The following is a 12738-nucleotide window of genomic DNA, read 5'->3' as shown; positions in this document are numbered from 1 at the left end:
TATGTGACTAGGCCTATATATTTTTGTGAGAAGGGCATGTGACTAGGCCTATATATTTTTGTGAGAGGGCATGTGACTAGGCCTATATATTAATGTGAGAAGGGTATGTGACTAGGCCTATATATTTTTGTGAGAAGGGTATGTGACTAGGCCTATATATTTTTTGTCTTAAGGGTATGTGACTAAGAACAATTTGGAATCCACTGACCTAGACTTACTCTCTTCTCCTTCACACTTAACGTATGAAAATGTTGGCTATAAGAAGGTGACAAAAAAGGGGTCTCCTCACATCTAATAGCACGCGCTCAAAAGAGCATAACAGACAACAAAAAACTGTGAGGAATGCGAATTAGCCGTAATATCCGACACAGCAGGTGCTAATTGCTTGATAATTAACCACGGCTAGTGTCGAGAGAGAAGCTAAAGATTAATCATCAGCCAATTAAAATGCCCACGGCGAGGAAAGCGAGCCCTCTCAAAAGACTGGAGATCTCTTCTGTGATCTGAGAGCGACCAGACTTTCAGAAGCGGAGCAACAGATCACTAGCACCTGATATTTCTCAGTTTTGCGTGCTTGTTTGTTTAATACGTTGGATCGTGTTTGGTAGGTGCTTTTACCAAGAAGCAATTGATATCGCATACACCTCCTGTTCAGTTTCACTTTTGAAATCCACCTCTTGGAAAATGAAAGGCTAAATATCCTCACAAGTATCAAGGGGAACGATCCGGACAGAAGTTGCACAGTTAAATGAAACCACAAGGAGGCTGAGGGCGTTCGGAAGAACCGTACACAAAGCAACACAATCCCCAAATGTAAACCTGGGGATCTTAACCTTGATTTAGGGGGCCAAGAGGGCACCCTCATACAATACTTGCATCTAATGGGAGTAATGTCAGAAAGTAAAACAGGGAGCCTAAAATACGAGTTAAAGTTAAAACACTTGGCTCCTCATTAAAGGTTTCATATGCGTCGGGTGGGGTTCGAGACGGACAGGTTGCGGTTTATGAATTACTAACCAAGGCCATGTTCTGTAGCATCGACACAAGCTTGCTCTCTACGGATGATACTTGGGCTTTCAAAAACGGAGAGAGCAGAGAAAATAAGAAAAAAAAAGAGAAAAAAAAAGATCCACAGTGGACACGCCACTGACCTTCAGTTTCAGTCCGAGTGTGGTGTTTGTGAACGAGTGCGCGTGTGTCTGTTTGAGAAAGTGTGAGCGGTTGTGAGAAGGTGTAAGTATTCTCACAACTTGGCCTGTTTATAATGAATGTGCAAGTTCCTGAATTCACTTCCTGTACACACACACACACAAACTATAAACTTCAATGAAATGTCTCAAATAGCCACCTGTCCCTTTTGATAGCCGGGCATCGGCACACATTTGAGCAAATAAACACCTGTTTCAAACAAACAACGGGTCTGAATGAACTGGTTTACGAGTGATCTTCAGTGAGTACTGTAAAGATTGCGCAGAAGAAGATAAAGGAGAGCAACATCATTTCCTTGGATGAGACGTTGTGGTTTGACATGGTCAGCTCAAGTACCAACAAGATCTCATGATCTCACTTTAGTATTCAACGTTTGTCTGGAGGGAAATTAGGCTTGGGCGGTATACCGGGTCATTTGGAAAAAAATCGACTGGATGGGTTTTCAAGACAGTCAATATGTTCAAAACTCTTTCTTTTAAGTTTTTCAACAAATTTTCATATTTTTTGCCACTTAAATGAATGCCTGCAGTCAACTTGAGCAATACATTAGGAGAGAAAGCAGATTGCGTTCTTAAATTCACCGGTGACAATATTTTAAATTGAGCAAAAATAGAAAACACAACATGCAACAATTTCAAAGATTTTACTGAGTGAGTTACAGTTCATATACGGAAATCAGTCAATTGAAATTAATTAATTAGGCCCTAATCAATGGATTGCACATGACACATTTCAGATATGCATCTGTTGGTCACAGATATATATATATATATATATTTTTTTTAAAGTAGAAACGTGGATAAGAAAACCAGTCAGTATCTGGTGACCACCATGCTGCACAACATCTCCTTCACCTAGAGTTGATCAGGCTTTTGATTGTGGCGTGTGGCATGTTGTCCCACTTCCCTTCAATGGCTGTGCAAAGTTGCTGGATATTGGCGGGAACTGGAACACGCTGCCGATCCAGAGCATCCCAAACATGCTCAATGGGTGACATGTCTGGTGAGTATGCAGGCCATGGAAGAACTGGGACATTTTCAGAGTCCAGGAATTGTGCACAGATCCTTGTGACATGGTACCATGCATTATCATGCTGAAACATGAAGTGATGGTGGTGGATTAATGGCATGATAATGCGCCTCAGGATCTAGTCACGGTATCTCAGTGAATTCAAATTGCCATCAATAAAAATGCAAATTGTGTTTGTTGTCCTTAGCTTATGCCTTCCCATACCATAAATCCACCGCCACCATGGGGCACTCTGTTCACAACGTTGACATCAGCAAACTGCTCGCCCACACAACGCCATACTGCCAACTGCCCGGTACAGTTGAAACCGGGTTTCAGCCGTGAAGAGCAACCTTCTCCAGTGTGCCAGTGGACATCGAAGGTGAGCATTTGCCCACTGAAGCAGAAATGCAGTCAGATCAACACCCTGGTGAGGACGACAAGCACACAGATGAGCTTCCCTGAGACAGTTTGTACAGAAATTCTTCAGTTGTGCAAACCCACAGTTTCATCAGATGTAGTGGTCCTAGGATGGCATGGTTACACATGGTCAACAGTTGGACATACTACAATATTCTCAAAAACAACATTGGAGGCGGCTTATAATAGAGAAATGACCATTCAATTATCTGGCAACAGCTCTGTGGGACATTCCTGCAGTCAGCATGCCAATTGAATGCTTCCTCAAAACTTGACATCTGTGGCATTGTGTTGTGGGACAAAACTGCACATTTTAGAGTGGCCTTCTATTGTCCCCAGCACAATGTGCACTTGTGTCATGATCATGCTGTTTAGTCAGCTTCTTAATATGCTACACCTGTCAGGTGGATGGTTTGTCTTGGCATAGGAGAAATGCTTACGAACAGGGATATAAACACATTTGTGCACAACATTTGAGAGAAATAAGCTTTCTGGTATCCTTTATTTCAGCTCATTAAACATTGGAACAACACTTTACATGCATTTATATTTTTGCTCAGTGTACATTATGAAGCTTATCGTAGTTTCCCAGAACAGTTGAAACAGTCACGTGTTTATTCCTAAAAAGCATAATGGTAGAAAGCCGGAGCTTGTGAGTCCAGCTGTGCATTTGGTTTAACTTGCTAGTTAACTACCTAAGTGGTTGAATTAATAAGGAGATGGGGCATCATGATGATGATAGCTTTCTGACGTATTTGAGAAGTCAAATTGCTTTGGATGAGTTCTGTACAGCTGCCATCTTGATTTCCTTGCGTTCATTTTTTCTCCTCTCCGTTCTTGCCCGTCTGCTCCTCACCCCTATTCTCTGAGCAGAGCAAGCAGGAACATTGCCCTAGCAACTCCACACAGACGCAGCATGTACACATGCTGCTTCAGAGCCAGTTCTCTTCCTCCTTCAGACAGGCATGCGTCAAAACTGTTCATTTGCACGTCTCCCAAAAATGACATTTCGGTAGCCACTACCTATATTTGTAATGTCGTTTGCGCTCGTTAGCATATTTAGCTAGCAGATTATATTGAAACTCGCTATCAGGCAATAAATAGGCCAATATGGCAAAATTATTACAGTATGGAAAATTAAACACGGGGGTGATAGATGTGCAGAAGATGAGTGCGCAAGTATCGGTACTGGGGTGAGTCTTTGCAAGTCTGATCTGTGATGGATTTGTTATCATAAATGTTTATACTGGTCATTATAAACAGTGTAGTATATTGAACATTTTATTGAGTAAAAGCTGTGTACATTAAGGAAATAGACGCCTGGCTTAAATAGAATCCTGTCTCTAATATACGCTGGTTGTGTTCATTGATTGAAGCAAATAAAAACCTGGGATATTAATTGAAGTTTTATGGGTACATGATACAATTCGTCAAATTTCTGCCCTGCTATCGCTGCCCCGGTCAACTGTAGGTGCCGTTATTGTGAAGTGGAAACGTCTAGCAGCAACAATGGCTCAGCCGCGAAGTGGTTGGCCACACAAGCTCACAGAATGGGACCGCCGAGTGCTGAAGCACCTAGTGCATAAAAATTGTCTGTCCTTGGTTGAAACACTCACGACCGAGTTCAAACTGCCTCTGGAAGCAATATCAGCACAATAACTGTTAGTCGGGAGCTTCATGAACTGGGTTTCCATAGCCGAGCAGCCGCACACAAGCCTAAGATCACCATGCACAATGTCATTCTAGATGATTCTCTGCTTCCAACTTTGTGGCAACAGTTTGGGCAAGGCCCTTTCATGTTTCAGCGTGACAATGCCCCTGTGCACAAAGCGAGGTCCATAAAGAAATGGTTTGTCGAGATCGGTGTGGAAGAACTTGACTGGCATGCACAGAGCCCTGACCTCACCCCCATCGAACACTTTTGGGATTAATTGGAATGTCGACTGCGAGCCAGGCCTAATCGCCCAACATTAGTGCCCAACCTCACTAATGCTCTTGTGGCTGAATGAAAACAAGTCCCCACAGCAATATTCCAACATCTAGTGGAAATCCTTCCCAGAAGAGTGGAGGCTGTTACAGCAGCAAAGGGGGGACCAACTCTATATTAATGCCCATGATTTCGGGAATTTAAGGTGTCCACATACTTTTGGTCATGTAGTGCATCACTAACCCTATTCTACAGCTGGAGGGAAGACTAAACATGTAAGTTGGGATTTGCGTTATGGATCCCACAGGGCATTATGCACTCGTATAGACTGTGTGTGTATGCGTAGCTATATAGCAAGATGAATGAGGTATTACAGTAAGGTGGGGTACTCACAAAGTCTTTCTCCAGCTTTTCCATCTCCCCCTTGTAGCTCTTCAGTCTGCTCTGGTACATGCCTCTGCACTGGATGGGGATCTCACGAACCTCCAGATCCATCTGCTCCATCTAGGTCCAGCAATCAACTATTTATTTCACCATTTAAATGATTAAAACAGACATTATATTGGCTAAAATGGCTACAACAACGTAGATGTAAACAGTGTAATTATTCTATCATTATTCTGGAAATATGTCAAAACAAAATGTACAATACGAGACTTGTTTAACTGAACTTACCACACACACTACACTGTTGAGTATGTATATGTTTAGTATGTAGTGACTACACTGTGAATTAAATGAATTTATATTTATACACACACACACACACACACGATGTAATGAAATTATACCAAAAATAGTGTTGTACAAGAGTCTTTTGATCAACATCAAGAGATTCTGAAGATTTAAAATAAAATCAACGCCTGTAAAACGTCTTAACATGAGGTACTTCAGCAGCCTTAAATTTAATCTGTTTCAGTATTGATTCGTTGAAACATTGACTGCTCCTCTTCGTGTCATTCATCAATGATGAAAAAAGTTATGACAGAAAGGCAGTTTGGCAAATAAATATGATACAATCCATTTGAAAACCCTTCATTTTAAATAGAGAGTACATTAGGAGGTACACGGAGACAAGACTTTCTGAGGTGGATTTGGAGAAGCCTAATCAAAATGACATAACAACACAACTACGTCTAGAAATTACACGTTAGTTCACTTCCTTCATATTTTTAAACATGACGTGAAGACTCCTTCCAAATAACTGCTTGAAATGTGTCACCGGTATGTCACTTAAAAGCGAATTATCATTAATGTGATCACGCCATTATCACGCCGAGCAGCCATCCGCCACGTGAAGTGCTTGTGTGTCAAGTCACCGTTAGGATTACACAGGTGTCATTGTCTGCGTTCGCCAGTGAAATTGTCTCGTTTCCTTTTCCAAATTCATTATTTAGAAAATGGGAAGAGCGGAAATTACTGATCAAAGACGTACCAATTCTCTGACTTCTTCAAGCTGTTTGTCGACATTTAGAACCAGCTGTGTCTTCTCCTCTGAAAGGGAAACAGTAGCAACATATTGATCAGTCGACAGAGGAGCAGTTCTTTATGACAACCCAACTCCCCCGCAACGGGGGGAGAGATAACAACACACACCAGAATGCATTTGAAGATATATTTACACATTCTCTCCACACGCCAATCCACATTAGATGTCTCTTGTTTATCCACGTGTAAAAGGCCTTTGTTGGCTTTTATAGAGGAGCAACGAGACACCTCTTGCCAACTCAAAAAAGAAAGGAGGTGTCAGCTTTACTAGGTTGCCAAATTTTCTAACTTTGAGTCCCACTAAGAATTACTCAAATTAATTACTAAAATGCTCCATGCTCACCTGGTGGCATCTATTGCACATCATTACATGAAGCTCATTTGGCCTCAAGAGTTTAATGTGGAACCTTGTAAATTATTGTGTGATCTCAAAATTCTGGCTGAACTAATTCTGTTGTGTAGCAAATAGAGATGGGCATTAGACATAATTTCTATGTTCGAGTACATGCTACATAAAATCATTTTGATGACTCGCATGTTAGCGTGAAACAGGTCTGAAGACAGAAAAAGTTTGCTGAATGCTTTCAGTTTTTTCCAATTACTGGTTCTGATACACAACTGAAAACTAAATATTTCCACTGCATTTGACAAACTCCACAAACAAAATCTTAGTGTTTCACATTCGGTCAGTGCTTATAAAATGTAACCTGCTCAATAGTTGCATTTGTACATTTCGATCAATCTAATACAAATCTTGAATCGAGAACTCGTGCCCATCCACAACAGCAGCAGTTAAATATTCCTAATATTCTCCATTCCGGACATATATTTGCTTTTTCAAAAGTAAACTGATACTTTGATGGCCCAGAGTTGAAACCAACATCTAAGAAGTCAAGGATCATTATAAAGACCCGGGCCTGCTGTGGTAACAAAGTTTGTTAAATAGGCTAGACCTAAATTGGCCATATTTTCAATAATTGAAAAGTGGAGCCCAGACTTCCAAAGAACTTCCAGCTCAAAAGCAATCCACAAGGCTAGCCTATCAGTGATGGAACATAAGTGTGAAAACCAAGTGAAGATCAAAAAAAAATGTTTGCCCTATGGGTCTGCACTGCCCTTTGCTAGTCATCAAATCCATTTTTAAAACCTATGTACAACCTCACAGCCTACACAAGTAAACAGCCAGAGGCGATTCTCCACAAGATAAGGTATAGACCACGCCAGGCACTGTACATGGCAAAAAGGAGCCTGAAATATACATGGCAATTTACTATGAGTACCGCAGACCGACGGGCGGACGAGTAGTTTTGGAAAATGCAGCAGCAAAGCAAAAAAAACGTTGGAGCTCGGAGAGCCTCTTCATCTCTGCTCAATATTTAATCGCTAGTGACTGACAGGCCTTCAGCTTTCCATAAACACTCTTAAGGGAGAACAAAAAAAAAACATTTATGTTTAATGGAACTAGACCTTGCATTACATTGTATTGTATTCTTATTCAAAACTCAATCCCAAGTTTTTCCAGACAGAAACGAAGCAAAACAAAAACACATCATCCATTTGATTCTCGCGTGAATGCTGAAGGCTTGGCCAAGACACCGTCAAGGACGTTTCTTAGCATGCCACAACCATTATCAGTAATTGTACATATGTGACATCCAGCAGCGGCAACAAAAGGTCTTTGTCAAAACTATTGTCGACATATGAAACGGAGGGCTGTCAGCCAATGGGCACAATTCAGGCACTTGAGGGGGAGAAAAATAAATGAGAAATGTCTTCATGAGTAGGAATGGAATTGAAATTCAAGTGCAAACTGTTCTGGTAGGAGAAGAGGACACAGAACAATTACCACTGGGTATGATGGGCTTCCGCCTTTGTTCGTATTTGTATAGGCTTATTTTAACACGCGCCACATAGGGTGGTGGGAAACATGGCGACATTACACTGTGAAAGATGCATTGTTTCTGCCAAGAAGCCAATTCAAAACATTGACCATTCAAATCAGATGTAAATTCCCATCAGCTAGAGCATAGCAAAATAAACAAGCAATAGACCCTCGAAAAATATGAGCTAAGGAAAGGAAAACGTTCAGTGGGTGAACCTGTGCCCCGTGAATAGGTAGACAGCCTTTGGTTTGCAAACAAAGTGTTCACTTAACAATTAGACCAGAACAGGTACATTTACAGTCATGGTACACAATTTTAGGCTCTCAAGTCTCTCTATTGGTTTCAGTTAGCCAAGAGGGAATTCCAAAAAAGGTGAAATTATTTAAAAAACGGGGACTGTGACAGAAAAGTTTGCAATATAAGTAGATTGCACATTTTTTGCCACATGCTTCGTTAACGTTTGTAGACTAACAATGAGATGCTTACAGGCCCTTTCCAAAGTCCACCTGTGTGCAATGTAACTAATTATGTGACTTCTGAAGGTAATTTGTTGCACCAGATCTTATTTAGGGGCTTCATAGCAAAGGGAGTGAATACATATGCACGCATCACTTTTCCATTGTTATTTACATTTTTAAATAAAAAATAAAAAATCTTCACCAATTTGGATTATTTTGTTTATGTCCATAACATAAAATGTATTTAAATTACAGGTTGTAATGGAACAAAATAGGAAAAATGCCAAGAGGGTGAATACTTTTGGAAGGCACTGTATATTATCCATGTCCTTGTTCCACCACGACTCCTAGAAACATAGAATATAACAGTTCTTCAGGTCCCGTTGACAGGGTAGTCTGGAACAGAGCTTGTCCAGTTTGTTCATTAGGAACTATGTTCGCCAACAGAACAGGAGGTACAGGCAGTTTATTTGCTCACAAACGTAGTCTCGTCAGGATGCCAGCTCGGCTGCCTCTCTTGCACCGCCGCTTCCTCTTCGAGTACATGGGATTAGGGTCAGGCCCAGAGTAAGCAGAACTTCCAGAGCAATTATGTCAAAGAAATTGTCCGTAAAGCTCCGAGACAGGATTGTGTTGAGGCACAGATCTGGCCACCTGGTCAAACTGAGCAATCGGGGAGAAGGGCCTTGGTCAGGGAGGTGAACAAGAACTCCTGACAGAGCTCCAGATTTCTTCTGTGGAGACGGGAGAACCTTCCAGAAAGACAACCATCTCTACAGCACTTCACCAATTATGACTTTATGGTAGAGTGGCCAGACGGACACAAAGTTCATAGAGATCTTTGATGAAGTCCTGAGCGCTCTGGAGCAGGTTCTCAGACTGGGGCAAAGGTTCACCTTCCAACAGGACAACAACCCTAGGCGCACAGCCAAGCAAGAGTGGCTTCGGGACAAGTCTCAATGTCCTTGAGAGGCCTAGCCAGAGCCCAGTCTAGAAGCCAATCGAACATATCTGGAGAGACCTGAAAATAGCTGTGCAGCAACGCTCCCCATCCAACCTAATTGAGAGGATCTGCAGAGAATAATGGGAGAAACTCCCCAAATCCAGGCGCACCAAGCTTGTAACGTCATATCCAAAAAGACTTGAGGCTGTAATCTCTGCCAAAGGTGCTTCAAAAGTACTGAGTAAAGGGTCTGAAAACATATGTAAATTTTATATTTCAGTTATTTTTTAATACATTTTCAAAAATGTCTAAAAACCCGTTTTTGCTTTGTCATTATGGGGTGTGTAGATTGATGAGGGGAAAATGTTTCAGAATAACACTAACGTAACAAAAAGTTAAGGGGTCCGAATAGTTTCCGAATGCACCGTACGTACAAAAGATCAGAATAAAATACAAAAAAAACACAAAATAGCTGCTATCCACTGCAGCGCCACCTTTACTCATGCATAACTGTATTGATTAGGGCTGTGACGGTCATGGATCTTTGGATGTTCACCCCGGTCACTGTAATAAGCATTCGATTAGCAAAGAAAAACTCCTCTGCTGACTGCATGTGCTGCCATTGAAATAGAATGAATAGAATGGGCGTCCCCATTAAAGTCAATGACGGCATAATGGGTGGACTGGCGGAAATTGAGGGTGTACCTATAAAAGGGTTACCAGATAACTCTAAAATTTCCTGGGGCTCGTTTGCTTGTTTCAGCAAGGAGCAAACAATTTTAATCACGTTGTTGAGAGTCCACGTTCGGGCAGAAACGGACTCAACCGCATGAATGACAGGCCGTCCCGTCTTCAGTCAGCTGTTTGTACCACACCAAAAAAATAAAATACAACTTTTTGGGGAAAACTTTCCAACAGTTCTTTTATTTTCATGGCAGTCTTCATCCAAACTATCGGTTACCCGGTTATACGGTAATTGTGCCACCCCTAGCATTGATACCAAATGTCTTCTTCTTAGACCCATTCCCCTTCAGTTGAGTCGCCCTCGCTTTTCTTGTAAGGAAAGGTGCCCATCACTGGCAGAGGGACAAGCAGTCTAGCGAGGTGTACATGGACCTTGGTATAATTAGTCATCCTCTGAAGAATAGTCTAATCAGCTATCTGCAACAGAAGTAAGACAATTGCACAAGGAGAGTTAAGCTAGGCCAGGCCTATATCATGTTTATCTGTTTAGCTACAGTGAGCATTCACAATTTGGGCTCATAATAAAGAACTGCAGCAGGTCATCTGATGCAACCCTCTATCAAACCCCTTATTGGTCAAATAGCCCTTACACAGCCTGGAGGTGTGTTGGGCCATTGTCCTGTCAAAAAACAAATGATAGTGGACCTATGCGCAAACCAGATGGGATGGTGTATCAGATGGTGTAGCAGAATGCGGTGGTAGCCATGCTGGTTGAGTATGCCTTGAATTCAAAATAAATCACTGGCAGTGTCACCACCAATGCACCACTAACGCACCCCCACACCATCAGACCTCCTCAAATGTGTTTATTTAACTAGGCAAGTCAGTTAAGAATAAATTCGTATTTACAATGACTCGGTACTGCACTCTGTACTGCACTCTTGCACTGAGATGCAGTGTCCTAGACTACTGCGCCACTCAGGAGCCCAAAATGCTTCACGGTGGGAACTACACATGCAGAGATCATCAATTCACCTACTCTGCGTCTCACAAAAAAACATGGCGGTTGGAACCAAACATCTGAACCAAAGGACAGATTTCCACCGGTCTAAATGTCCATTGCTCGGGTTTCTTGGCCCAAACAAGTCTCTTATTATTGGTGTCCTTTAGTAGTGGTTTCTTCACAGCAATTCAACCATGAAGGCTTGATTCACACAGTCTCCTCTGAACAGCTGATGTGTTACTTGAACTCTGAAGCATTTATTTGGGCTGAAATTTCTGAGGATGGTAACTAATGAACTTATCCTTATCCTCTAAAAAGGGTCTTCCTTTCCTGTGTGGTCCTCATGAGAGCCAATTTCATCATAGCACTGATGGTTTTTGCAACTGCACTTTCAAAGTTCTTGAAATGTTCCACATTGACTGACCTTCATGTCTTAAAGTAATGATGGACTTTCGTTTCTCTTTGCTTTATTTGAGCTGTGGTTGCCCTAATATGAACTTTGTATTTTACCAAATAGGGCTATCTTCTGTATACCAACACCACCTTGTCACAACCCAACTGATTGTCTCAAATTCATTAAGGAAAGAAATTCCACAAATTAACAACCACACCTGTTAATTGAAAAGCATTCCTGGTGACAACATCATGAAGCTGGTTGAGAGAATGCCAAGTGTGTGAAAAGCTGTCAAGGCAAAGGGTGGCTACTTTGAAGATTCTCAAAAATATTTTGATTTGTTTAACACTATTGTGGTTACTAAATGTGTTATTTCATAGTTAGTGGGTCTTCACTATTATTCTAAAATGTAGAAAATAGTAAATATAAAGAAAAAAACTGGAATGAGTAGGTGTGTCCAAACTTTTGACTGGTACTGTAGGTCCTGACCATTCAGATGCTGTGCTGACAAGTACAACGTAGTTGTTAAAGTTTAGATATGTTCCTGAAGGGAGATTGAATCCTGGTGCAATGTCCATAGGTTGTCCTGCTTTTAGGATTGGCAGTTACTAGGATAGTTAGCAAGCTAGCTGGATAGGTAACGTCCTTATTTCACTAACACAAAGTGAATATACTGACATTTGCGTAAAATACGTGTCATGTGAAACTAACTAACTAGCTACATTATAGCAAAGATATTTATAACTAAACCCTGTCTGAGATGACAGCTTGAAAGCTAGCTAGCTAGCTACTATAGTCAAACCAGTAAATAGAGCTTAACGTGACTTACTTCCACCTAATTTGGGAATCCTTCCAATTTTGTTTGTTATTTCTGCTGTCAGGGTTCCAAAGTCCTGTTCGTAGGCTTCAAAGTCTGAAGACATTTTGACGTTTGAGTGTGAAAGAGGTGTCTACTTGGCTGAAAGTTAGCTGAAGATGAAGCAAAACAACGCTTTCTGCGAATGCGAGCCGTCACTTCCGTGTTGGGTTACAACACATTTTACCCGGTAAGAAAACAGCAACTGTTAATTAATTGGTTCTTCCAATGTGGACTGTCGAAACTTTCACTCTGCGGGGATAGAAAAAAAACATACTCGTATTTAGAAATTAAAGACATCGTATTAGCTACAGTTTATGAATTAAACATTTATTTACAGCTTTATCACATTGAAATAAAATAAAACATTTGTTTTTAAGAGGACATAGCACATTTTTAAAGAATAAAGAATGTTGCTACAATTTTAAATAGACATACACATTTATAATATTTACTAATCCCACA

The 12738-nt window shown here is 41.1% G+C and overlaps 1 protein-coding gene across 4 annotated transcripts in view; it reads right to left on the bottom strand.

Moving 5' to 3' along the window:
- The window catches only part of LOC110499058 (vesicle transport through interaction with t-SNAREs homolog 1A), a 165194-nt gene extending 152751 nt beyond the window's left edge, over positions 1-12443 (bottom strand). For 3 of the 4 annotated variants that reach the window (XM_036955890.2, XM_036955888.2, XM_090212525.1), the window contains exons 1-3: positions 12247-12443; positions 6000-6058; positions 4958-5068 (exon numbers count right to left, since the gene is read on the bottom strand). In XM_036955890.2, coding sequence (XP_036811785.1) covers positions 4958-5068; positions 6000-6058; positions 12247-12340 — 264 coding nt within the window. In that variant the 5' untranslated portion in view covers positions 12341-12443. Of the gene's footprint in view, positions 1-1837; positions 2645-4957; positions 5069-5999; positions 6059-12246 lie in introns of those variants that run through there. The other variant, XM_090212526.1, reaches the window with a different exon arrangement.
- Positions 12444-12738: the final 295 nt, after the last annotated feature.

The sequence above is a fragment of the Oncorhynchus mykiss genome, chromosome 20, assembly GCF_057628025.1.
Source record: "Oncorhynchus mykiss isolate SJ-2025 chromosome 20, ASM5762802v1, whole genome shotgun sequence".
Taxonomy (NCBI): Eukaryota; Metazoa; Chordata; class Actinopteri; order Salmoniformes; family Salmonidae; genus Oncorhynchus; species Oncorhynchus mykiss.
Note: the sequence above shows the minus strand (reverse complement) of the source record. Positions and strands in the feature narration are given on the sequence as shown.